This window comes from Muntiacus reevesi, chromosome 2, assembly GCF_963930625.1.
Source record: "Muntiacus reevesi chromosome 2, mMunRee1.1, whole genome shotgun sequence".
Taxonomy (NCBI): domain Eukaryota; kingdom Metazoa; phylum Chordata; class Mammalia; order Artiodactyla; family Cervidae; genus Muntiacus; species Muntiacus reevesi.
Window position 1 is genome coordinate 215609441 of NC_089250.1, and position 12094 is coordinate 215621534.

Here is a 12094-nt window from a genome sequence, read left to right on the forward strand (position 1 = left end):
AGAGAAACAACTAAAGAACAGCTATAAACAGTAAGACAGTTTAGGAAGGAAACAGGTTAAAGCATTAATAAACAGAAAAAAGAATAAAAGAAAATAATAACAGAATAAAAGAAAAAAGCTTTTCGAAATCATAATCACCTAGAAGATACTAGAATAAAGATACCCTTCCTATTCACAATAGCAACACCACCAAAATAGTATTCATATGAATTTATAACATCTACATGAGAAAAACTTCAAAATACCTCTGAAGATCATACACACACACACAAACCCAAATAAAAAAGGTACATTCTGATTGTAATATTCAACACATGTAAGAATGTCAATTCTTCCTAATTGACAAACATAACACAACCCAAAAAATCAGGGTGTTTTTAACTAGATGATTATAAATGTTTATGAGGGAGCATGAGGAAATAGGAATTATTTTCCAGAGTCTTCTAAGTTGTGAGGGAGGATAAGCATTACCAAGTACTAAAATGAACAATAAAGACTCAATAATTAAGATAATGTGGTCCTGGATAAACAGAACAGAATACAGAAGTTAAATAACCCTGCGATCAGCAAACCTGTATTTAAAACAGGTAATCTGTTGAACAAAATAAAGAAAATATATATTCTGAGAGACACTGGTAAGCACCCTGAAGAAAAAACAGAGAAGGGTCTAGGGAGGAGGGGGCTGGTGGCTGCAGCTTTAAGGAAGGTCTCATCAAGAAGGCGAGGCGTGAGCAGGTGTGGACGGACTGCCAAGGAGAGCGGGAGGGCCGGTGGAAAGGCCCTGAGGCTTCAGACGCTGGTCCAGCAGGGAGTGAAGGGCCGGGAGCCAGAGGCAGGAGAGGCAAGAAGACACGAGATTAGGAGCAGCAGCGAGAAGGGCAGGGGGCAGGTGGAGCTGTGCAGGCCTGCGAACAGGCTTTTACTCAGAGGGGGCTGGGTTTTGAAAAGCAGCTCAATCTCTTGCATAAAACTGCATGGACAAACTGCTTTGCACCCAAAAGCCCAAAGCGTGACAAGCCTGTGCTGGTACAAGCAATAAAGAAAAAGGTACTCTTGTTCACTGCACAACTTTTTATAACAGCCAAGGACGAGAAACCCCGTAAATGTCTATTAATAGTAGACTAGTTAAACTATGATTCAGGGCCTTCCCTTGGGGTCCTAGGACTCTGCACTCCCAATGCAGGAGGGCTGGGTTCCATCCCTGGTCAGAGAATGTGCTGCAACAAAGACGGAAGATCCCATATGTTGCTACTAAGACCCAGCACAGCCAAACAAATACTATTTTTAAAATAAATAATTCAAGTATATAATGGAATACTGTAGCACTTTAATTAAAAAATGAAGAAAGAAAGGAAAAGGAAGCTCTTTCTTAGGTTCTGGCACGGAAAGATCTATAAACTGTTCAGTAAAACAATCAACATGAAGAAATGCAGTATGCTTCCATGAATTTTTATAAAGGCGATTGTGAAGATGTCTTTGAACTTGTTTCCATACGTACAAAACTCTGATGTGATATAAACTAACAATTGTATCACTGCTGGTGGCTGGTGAGAATTGGTCAGTGGCACTGAACACATTTTAGAGATGTTTAATTTTAGACCATGTACATGGTCTAGACGTACAGAAAACAGTATGCAATTCAGCTAAAAATGTCACACCCTCTGTCACGTGCCCTGCCCCCGCCCGCAGCGCTCACCTCTATGGGGATGTAGAGCATGAACCCTGGCTCGCCCGTGTGCGTCATGCTCATCACCCGGATCCCGTTGGCGTAGCCCACGCTCATCTCCTGTGGAGACCAAGGGAGCGGGTCACCACAGAGGTGTCAGAGGAGTGAAGGTCTTGGGAGCCCTCTCATTAGCTCTGCACCCTCCCTGCGTCTGACCCTGAAGGAGACAGACACATGTGAATGAAGAATTTCTTCCCTGATGGTCTGTTTCCAGGCATTGGGGTCACCAAGCACAGAGCCCAGCCTCCCAACACCCAGCTCAGGAGTGCCAGCCCAGCCGCTGGGGGAGGGGAGGCAGTGTTTGACAAGCAGGAAACACTTCTCTCCACAAAGTCCTGCTGAAGATCTGCCGCAGTTTCAGTCAGGACGTCAGGAGTCATGAAGAGCAGGCAAACGTTCCCTCTCGGACCTGGCAGGCCAGCCCTGGGCACCTGCCCCAGAGGAGACGCTGGTTCACCTGCTACCCCGGGGGGCAGACACTGGGCTCCCTATGTTCTGAACACGTTTCCAGCAGCTCGTGACCCAAAAGGGCCTCTGAGTCAATGGCGCTCTGCGGCGGGGTGTGGGGAGCCCCCTGAGGCCCTAGCAGGCCACCACCGTGAGGAGCAGGTCGGGGCAGTGTGCTGCAGGCACGGGAGTGTGGGGCAAGCCTCTCCTCTGAGCAAACACAGGGCTCTGACAGGGCCGGCCGGCAGCTGACAGAGCTCTCTGCTGCTTTAACTGCGCCACAGAGACAAGAGGGCTGTGAACTCACTTAGGAGGAGGATCTTAATTTCAGTGCGAACTTCAAAGGGCACCCCCTCAGTGCACAGCTGCCTGTGACAGCTGCCAAAACACCTGTCTGTCCCGACCGCTCCATAAGCCGCTTCCCAGAGCGCGGCTGTCCTTCCTTTTACTCAGTTGCACTTTGTTTCACTCAGATCTAGTGGCCAAGTGTAAGAAAGAAAACTAGGTATGTTGTTTAGGGATTCACCTAGCCATTTCTTATCTGAAGGGGCCACTTACACAGAAGTTACTTTGTGTGTGGAAAGGAGGAAGCTCTGCATGGAGAGAAGGGGCCTGACCTTGGTTGGTGTTTTTTGGCATTAGTGTCATAATATCACAACATAAAAATGTAATCGACTGCTACAGAAAGCAATGGGCTTCCCTGACAAATCAGTTGGTAAAGAATCTGCCTGCAATGAAGGAGACCCCCATTTGATTCCTGGGTTGGGAAGATCCACTGGAGAAGGGATAGGCTACCCACTCCAGCATTATTGGGCTTCCCTGGTGGCTCAGCTGGCAAAGAATCTGCCTACATTGAAGGAGACCCCCGTTTGACTCCTGGGTCAGGAACATCCCCTGGAGAAGGGAAAGGCTACCCACTCCAGTATTCTGGCCTGGAGTATTCCATGGACTGTATAGTCCATGGGGTTGCAAAGAGTCGGACACGACTGAGCGACTTTTACTTTCACAGAAAGCAATAAACATATAGAACTGATATGGAGAAAAGTTAGGTCCACTTTAAAGATATCAATGTTTATTAAATAAGACTGTGAAGAAAGGAAAATAGTGGATTTACTCATTTTGTTTGCTTAATGAGTGTAAGAACACACTCTGTGGATGTTAACACCATAATGAAAACATGTAATTGCCATCTCTGTACAAGAACATTCCCTGCTTATTTAAAAACTAGAAGTTTCCCAGTACTCACCTTGCAAAACAGACTTGGGAAGTGATCTGGAGTCATGGGGGCGTAGGACAACTCAGATAGCACATCCACAGCGCGAGGACCAATCAGGTTGAGGGCTAAAGGGGAAAGAGTAGGACATGTCTGGCTGCTCCAGGTGGACGGCTGAGCCAATCGGGAAGGTCTGTTCTGGACTTGCTCACCTATGGCCGGGTCTGGGTGGCAAGACCATGAATACCTTCCTGTGTTTAGGCAGTCCTAGGAGGCACCTAGATTCTGGCAAACGCACTTCTCCTGACAAGGCTGCTAAGTGCTGCCACTGATTCCTGGTATGTGAGAGCCTGGCTAGCTGTGGCCTCTTCCTGGGTACAGAGGAAGATGAGACTCTACAGCCTCCTCTGCAGCGAGACCAGGAGCATCAGGCCAGAGGACAGGAGCCCACTCCCAGGGCTGGCCCTGAACACCCACACAGGTCCTGCTCTCCTCCTCTTCCCAGTGCGGCTGCGTGATGGAAAGCCCCAAACACAAATCAGTAACAGGAGAGCCCCGAGGAGAGCTGCCCCCCAGCTGGGATCTGTGACAGCAGCTGAGCGCATCACACATCAGATACCCTCAGATGGACTGGAAAACAGCCTGGCTTCTGTAAGCTTCTACAGTATTCCAATCTGGTAGCAAGAAGGCCATCATATTTGCTATGATGATGTCAGTACACTGAGGGTCTGGTGGAGGCGAGGCAAGGGTCCTTTAAGTGAGAAGCAGGGAGGGGTTAAAGCTGGAATTAGGGGGCAGAAGAGAGAGGGCTGCTCCCTGAGAGGACTGCTGAGGGGGAGATAATCAGGAAATAAGTTAACTATCCTTAAGAAGTATTTACTTACTAAAAAAAAAAAAAAAAAAACTAAGGGGAAATTGTGACGAAAACAATACTACATAATGAATTAAAATAATTTAATAATGAGTCATGCGTTAATTCAACAAATATTTGTACTCTCATATGCTGACTGTAGGGGATACAGCAGTAAACACACAAACAGAAGCAATAACTCATCCCACACTCTACTTATAACATGTGGGATCGACTGGCTATGACCAGGAGCCTCTTACAAGATGCTAATTCTGACACTCCTGAACATCAGATATGAAGAAGGCAGATGGAGAAGACAAACTTGGATCACTGGGCCAGCTGACCCCAGAGGGCCCCCTGACGCCGAAGGGCCCCTTACCAGTGTATTTCCAGGTGACGTCCTCCAGAATCAGGTTGCTGTCTTCTGGTATGTACTTCTTAAGCCAAGCCCAACAATGGACCTGCTGGTCGGTTGGAGAAATCATGAAGAAACTGAAAGTGAGACCAAAAGTAATCAAAACCAGGCAGCAGAAAAAAGATCAGGAAGCATTCGGCTCTCAGCTAGAGTCAAAGCAACGGACAGAACGTGGCCAATGGTCTCACAGCTTTCAGGGAAGGATCCAAGAGCACATCCTTCTAGGCCACGCCATCTAGGGCCCGAAAGAGGAGGGAGTGGGGTGGCGCCTGGCTCACCTGCGCTTGCTCAGCCGGGCTATGCTGCAGTCGTTTTCGTATCCGCCACGCTCGTTGAGCATGCCGGTATGCACGATGTGGCCCACAGGCACGTCAAGGTCGTTGGAGAAGAGGTACTGGAGAATTTCTAATGCCTGATCCCCGGTGGACTGTAGGGTTAGGGAATGAAACAGAGATAACAGATGTAAGAACCTCTGGCTGGCAATGCGGCCTGGTGTGCAAGGTCACTTGCTGAGAAAATTCAAGTAGCTGGTACTCATACAACAATATTTGCAGATTTACTCCACTGCAAGGAGCTCAGGGAAGCTAGCTGCCGACTTTTTAGTGTCAGACGGGCCTCTGCAAGCAGAGAAAGCATCAGACACAAAGAGCTAAAAGTTCCAGAAAATGTTATAATTCAGTTGACACACTAAACTATACCAGAGTTCTTACAGAATCAGTTCTGAAGCGATGGATGAAAAACAAGAGGCATGTAATAAACAGGCATATTTCCGAGTCTGTTCTTTTGGTTCTCAAACACTTACTGTTATTTCAAACTTTGTGAAAGAGGACATGTCAATGACACACACAGCTTCCTTACAGCACTTGACTTCGGACTCCACAATCTCAAACCAGTCTGGCTTGTAGAAAGTCTTGCTCTGCTCCAAGGCCAGAAGGTCTATAGGACAGAGAAAACCAAAGGAAGACAGAAAAGGAGGGGATTTGTCCTGGTGAGTTTCCTTGATAGCTTAGGACAGTATAATTGGTTTTTATTATTTATTCTCCCAGGAACACAGTCAAGCTATATGCGTTTAAAAATAAGGTTTAGGACTTCCCTAGTGGCCCAGTGGTTAAGAATCTGCCTGTCAGTAAGGGGACACAGGCTTGATTCCTGACCCAGGAAGATCCACATGCCATGGAGCAACTAAACCTGTGCACACAACTCCCGGAGCCTGAGTGCCCTAGAGCCCGTGCTCTGCAATGAGACCCCATGCACCACAGCCGGAGCGCGGCCCCACGGGCCACAGCTGAGAGAGCCCATGCTCAGCAACAGAGACCCAGCACAGCTAAAAATAAATAACTTAAAACAGAACCAGACCAAGATTTATTATTCTTAGGACAAAAAGAACAAATATGAGAACGTGCCTTCTTACCCTTGTCTGGTGGCACGAAGTACTTTGGCCTCTCAAATCCATGTTTCTCCATCCACCTGGCTCCCTGCGCGTCCAGCCGGTCATAGAGAGGAGAGGTGCGTAACTGCCTTCCAGTCTGGAAGTCCCAACGGGGAACCTTCAGGTCGTAGAGCAGAGCTAGGGATGGAAGAGCAGGCTGTGAGAGTCCAAGCCACAGAGCTGAGCACCCACATCCACGAGACTCTGGAGTTGCTTCCATTCAAAAGAGCATGCTTTCCAGGCTGCCGTAGCCCAATTTCCCGACAGTACCTAGTGTGATAGGAATGTTCCAGGAGAAAGGACCGCATTGTAAGAGCTGGTGTTGCCCCTCCACAGAGTTATACAGCTGTGAGTCACATTACGACTCCAGATCTTCGTTTATAATTACTTTTAAACTAGCAGGTAGAAACAATGGGAGAAAGAGTTCTAAACCATGCTGAGCTCCCAGCAGAGATGAAGATCACGTCTACACAGGACACAGGAGGTTACACAGTGTGAAAAACTGGCACCTGCTTCTTTCCAGGGCCTGTGTTGTTGGAGTCAGACCTGTCACACACTTGCCCCAGTATTTAACTATTTCTGAAGAAAAGGGCACACAGCATACTTGATATGGTAGCTCTGGAACCTGACAGGTTGCACAGTATTGTCCCAGTGACATTTTTACATAACAAAGCTAGGGGCAGAATTCACTTCTCCTAATGTCCAATTTGCAACAGTAAAAAGTAAAAATATCCAGAAAGGGTATGATCTCTAGTCTCTTCCAGAGAGAAGATGACTTCACACGAGGCCAAACAAGAGGTGCTTCACTGAGGCAGAAGCAAGCCATGCTGGCCTCTCTGAGCTGTCCAGATCTGTTCTGGGCTTTAGGTTCTACCTTCCAATTCCCCATTTTCTGTCATGCCTGAAACTTCCAACTCATGAGAATCAGAGAAGGGCCCCAAAAGTCATCAAGAAGCTCAAGCTTCATTACGATTTTCACAGAAAATAAAAAATCTTGGCAGTCACACATACTGCTACCAGCCCATGCACCACAACCACCAAAGCCCGTGTGGCCTGGAGTCTGCGCTCGGTAAAAAGAGAAGCCACCGCAACGAGAAGCCTGCACACCACAGCAGAGCAGCCCTCCCTGCCGTAACTGAGAAAAGCCCGCATGCAGCGCTGAAGACCCAGCCAAAAATAAACAAATTTTATATATATATATATATATATATTTTAAAGCTATCTCTAAAGGGCTCACTGGGAAATAAAAAGCCAAGACAAGGTAGTAATCCTTCAAAGTCAGGAGCAAAAACAAAGAGAAAGCAGGAATGCATGTCTGGTATTTACATGAGAAGTGGTTTCCCATCTGGTGAGCATATGGTGGGTTAATGGTGTGAGTCACTTATGCTTTGAGACTAACGTGACAAATTCTCTGCCTTGGAAAGCAAACCATGATCTCAAAGACCAAGTGGGGAGTGTGAGCATTCACTGTGACACAGCAAAGTGAAAAGAAGGCAATGACAACAATGTTCAAGAAGCTGCTGCTACGAGTCTGACAGGAGTGACCCCCGTGCGTCCCAGTCCACTTTCTGGTCACGGAGGTAAGCCCTGCACAACACACTAAACAAAAGAGTTCACACATGTCATGGGGCATGGTGCCCCCAACACAGGCCTGAAACGGGCAAACACCAGAAGCCCGACTTGACGCGATTACTGAAGAGCCGAGGAGGACTCTACCCTGTGGAGACAGAGCCAGTCAGACGCGGGCAGAGAGGGGTAGTGGGGACGCAGCTTCACTCACGCATGACCTCCATGACACGGTGGCGCAGGAAGGTTCGGCTGCTCTGGAGGGCTCCAAACCGCTTCAGGTCCAGTTCCCAGACGTTTTCTGAGGGGTAGCCGTGCACCATCCACTCGGCAAGGTACCTGCGTAAAGGGGGAAGTTGCCAGGCTTCTCGGCACCGTGACATGCTCAGTGCTGGACTAGGACTCAAGCACCAACAGGATCCAAAGACCCTGTCTTGTCAAGACTGGATGAGTGATTCTCTAATTTCCTTAACTTCTGGAAGAAGCAAATGAGATCCATCTACTGCTCTCACAAGACCACCATGAGGACATGAGCACTAATGGTAAGGCTGCCTGGCAAGTATTAGGGCATGGCAACTCACTCCAGTATTCTTGCCTGGGAAACCCCACGGACAGAGGAGCCTGGTGGGCTACAGTCTATAGAGTCGCAGAGTCACCCATGACTGAAGTGACTTAGTACTCACGCATGAAGAAATAAGACTAAAATAAACATACAAATGTACTCTATATATTTTGATGTTTTTTTTTTCCTGTAAAACAGTCACCTCAGGAGGAGGTTATACAGTTATATGGCTATATCACCTTTGCTCCAAACATTTTTGGTAACTTCTAATCCATAACTGTCTCCAGAGCCATTCTATGGTTCACCCAAGTATACTTACTGGTCAGTTAATTTAAAATTTTAAAAAATTGTGGTAAAATACAGACAATATGAAATTTACCATCTTAACCATTTACAAGTATATACATCAGGGATGTTAAATATTTTCACACTGTCTGTAATGATCACCACCATTCGCCTCCAGAATTTTTTTACTTCCCAAACAAACTATATCCAGTAAACAGAGACCACCCCCTGCACCCCTGTCCCCTGGAAACCACCATTCTATGTTGTCTCTATGCGCTGTACTACTCTTATGTATTCACATAGGTGGGATTTTATAGTGCTGTCCTTTTGACACTGGCTTTATTTTTATTAGTACCAAATTTTAAATTAAAAGTTTATGTGATCAGCACGATCTTCTACTCCACTCATCATCTCTACTTCCAAACTCAAATAAACACATTCAAAAGACCAACGCTTGTTAGGACCGAAGTAGTACAGACGTACATCCCACTGGTTCCCAGGCTAACTCCAAAAGGGGGGTTCCAAACACATTCTGTACAGTGACATGCCTGAAATGGGGGCGAGTAGCTTTAAGGGGACAGCTCTCTGCAGACACGAGTCGCCCGCTTACTACGAATGTGCTGGACTAAGTACATCACAGACCATGTGAACAAGAAGAAAGGAGGAAGCCCAGCAAGCCGAGTGGGAGTGGGAAGGACTTACTTTCCAGCTCCTCCACCAAACGAAAGGCCTGCAGAGTTCATTCCCACCAGGACGAAGTAGCCCCGCACCGAGGGAGACTCGCCCATGATGCACCTCATGTCTGGGGTGAAGGTCTCGGGGCAGTTCACCAACTTCACGATCTCCAGAGTCTCCAGCTGTGGCATCCGACGCAGCAGGGAACTCAGCAGGGGCTCTGAGAGACACAACAGACCCAAACCCAGTCCTCAGCTTGAGGGGACTCAAAACTGCCTTCCCCTACATGCCTCGCCTCCCGCTCCTTTCTCAAAGTGTCTTGGGGAGGTTTTCTGAGAAGAGCCAACTGGGCCATCTATCAGAAGCAGAAACCTTGGTGGAATTACGGGACAGCCCTACAAAGTTCTTGTTGCAAAGACGGAGGAAAAAAAGATATTTTGTAGAAAGGAAAGGTATTATGGAAGAGCAGATACTATATGTGGCTTAAAATAAAATCTCACAGGCATCAGTGGTAGGACAAGAAATCTTAATTAAAAGGCCCCCAAAGAGATACACGATAAAAGGCAGTGTTTTCCTATGTTCTAGCAGCTGCAAAAGACAGATCCTCAGCTTGTTTTAAGGTCAGTGCATCACCCTGGGAAAGATCCAGTGGGACAGGGATCAAGATGTAGCCAGACTGAAGCCGGCTGGCAGGGACATGAAACGTCCGTATGCTATTCTCTTCACTTGTGAAAGTCTGAAATTTCCCCAAATTAAGGGAAAAAAATTTAAGTTCAAGTGGAAGAAAGGACACTCGTCATGACAGACTCTTTCATTCCTTTTGAATTTGGAATTACATGATTATTTTCCCTATTAAATAAATTAAAATTATTTCAAAATTGAGTAAAAGAACATATTAACAATTTTGCTTTTAAAAAGTCTCTTCCATCTTAAATGAAGTCCTATCAAAAGATGGTTTCCCCCCATACACAAAAAGTAGGTTTCCTCCTAGCCTAAACTTTCAGCAATGAGTTTAGGCAAAAAAGTGAGAAGGCAAAATTAATCAAGATTTTAATTTTAGGTCTCTGAATCGGCTTGCCAATAACTGTATCCTTAGACCAGACAACCTCTGTGGACAAGCAAATGGGGTTGTTACAAAGATCAAGTAAGGAACCACAGGTATACCTCGATTTGGTTCCAGACTACTGTAATAAAGAGAATACTGCAACATAGTGAGTTATGTGAATGTTTTGGTCTCCTCAGTGCATATAAAAATTACGTTACAGTGCATATAAAAATTATATTGTATTATATGTTCAATAGAATTATGTCTAAAAAACCAATGGACAGGATATTCCCTGGCAGTTCAGTGGTTAGGACTCCACACTTTCACTGGTGTATGCATGGAGTTCAATAGCTGGTCAGGAAATTAAAATCCTGCAAGCCTTGTGGGGAAAAGAACACCAAAAACAAAAAAAGCAAAAACAATACCAATATACCTACCAAAAAATGTAAATTAAAAAATACTTGGCCAGATACATAAGCAACCTAAGTGTCCATCAATAGATGTGGTAAATACATACAATGGACTGCTATTCAGCTACTAAAATTTTTTTTTGCTACTTGCAACAACATGGACAGACTTGAAAGGTCTGTTTAGTGAAATGAGTCAGAGAAAGACAAATACTGTATGTTATCACCTATATGTGGAATCTAAAAAGAAAAGAAACTAGTGAATATAACAGAAAAGAATTGGATACAGACTTGTGGTTATCAGTGGGAGAGGGAAGTGGGAAGGGACGAGATAAGGGGAGGAGGTATAGAAGTACAAAGTACTATGTATGAAATAAATAAGTTACAAGGATGTATTGTACAACACAGAATATAGTATTTCATAACTATTAATGGAACATTAGCTTTAAAAATTGAGAACTGCTATATTGTTTGTACACATGAAACTTGTATATTGTACATCAATTTTATCTCAAAAAAACCATTAAAAACAATTTCCACTCAGACTTCAATATATTATTAAAATTATAAAAAGGTAAAAAAAAAACCTTACTGCTAAAATACGCCATTATCCGAACCTTCAGCAAATCCTATCATTTGCAATAGATAGATCACCAATACAACAGATAGATCATTAATACAATAGATAGATCACTGAAAAAATACACAGATCACAAATCACAGATCCAATAACACACATTTCAGTGAAAAAGTCTGAAGTATTACTCTAATTACCAAAATTCAAGAGATGCAAAGTCAGAAAATGCTGTTGGAAAATGGTGCCAATAGACTTGTTCAGTGCAGCGTTTGCCACAAACCTTCAATTTATAAAAACAACTCAGTATCTGCAAAGCACAATAAAATGAGATATGCCTGTGTTCCTGAAAAGGCTTTAATGTATAACATCTCAGACAAATATAAGGCACTCATGTTAAGATCTAGTTTACATACCAAAATGATCCCAGTCTTCCTGCAGATTCTGAATCTCCAGCTGGTTCTTGCCCTCCGTGAAAATTGGCTTTGGGTTTTTCTCAAAGCCCCCTGACAGGATGCCCCCCTGCCAGTTCCGAATATAAATTCTTCCATCAGCGTCTACAACAGCTGAGAGAGGAAGTGACAAAGGGGGTGGGGAGCAGAAGAGAACACGGGGCTTAGAGGCAAGTCAGCTGTTACACAGACAGAAAAAGAAGTTAAACAAAAACACCTAGAATTGCCCTGATTAACCAGGCAGTGTTCAGTAAACACAAGCATTCATTAGCTTTAAAATGCTTTCCCCGATCATGGGCGAGGTTGCTCCTTCCAGATTTACTGTGGAGTCTGTTTTTTAGATTGCCCCTATACCAATCACTTACCTAGAAACTTTGACTAGTCTTAAAATCAAGCCACTGTGCCACATGGAAGCCTGACACAGGGGCTGCAGAGGCCACTCCAGGGA

General features: G+C 45.2%; 1 protein-coding gene across 1 annotated transcript in view; it reads right to left on the bottom strand.

Annotated features, from left to right (window-relative positions):
• The window catches only part of PDPR (pyruvate dehydrogenase phosphatase regulatory subunit), a 40249-nt gene that overhangs the window by 8395 nt on the left and 19760 nt on the right, over positions 1-12094 (bottom strand). The window contains exons 8-16 of the mRNA XM_065924998.1: positions 11611-11760; positions 9196-9388; positions 7861-7985; positions 6063-6218; positions 5454-5587; positions 4930-5078; positions 4616-4728; positions 3420-3514; positions 1697-1786 (exon numbers count right to left, since the gene is read on the bottom strand). Of these exons, the coding sequence (XP_065781070.1) occupies positions 1697-1786; positions 3420-3514; positions 4616-4728; positions 4930-5078; positions 5454-5587; positions 6063-6218; positions 7861-7985; positions 9196-9388; positions 11611-11760 (1205 nt within the window). The remainder of the gene's footprint in view (positions 1-1696; positions 1787-3419; positions 3515-4615; positions 4729-4929; positions 5079-5453; positions 5588-6062; positions 6219-7860; positions 7986-9195; positions 9389-11610; positions 11761-12094) is intronic.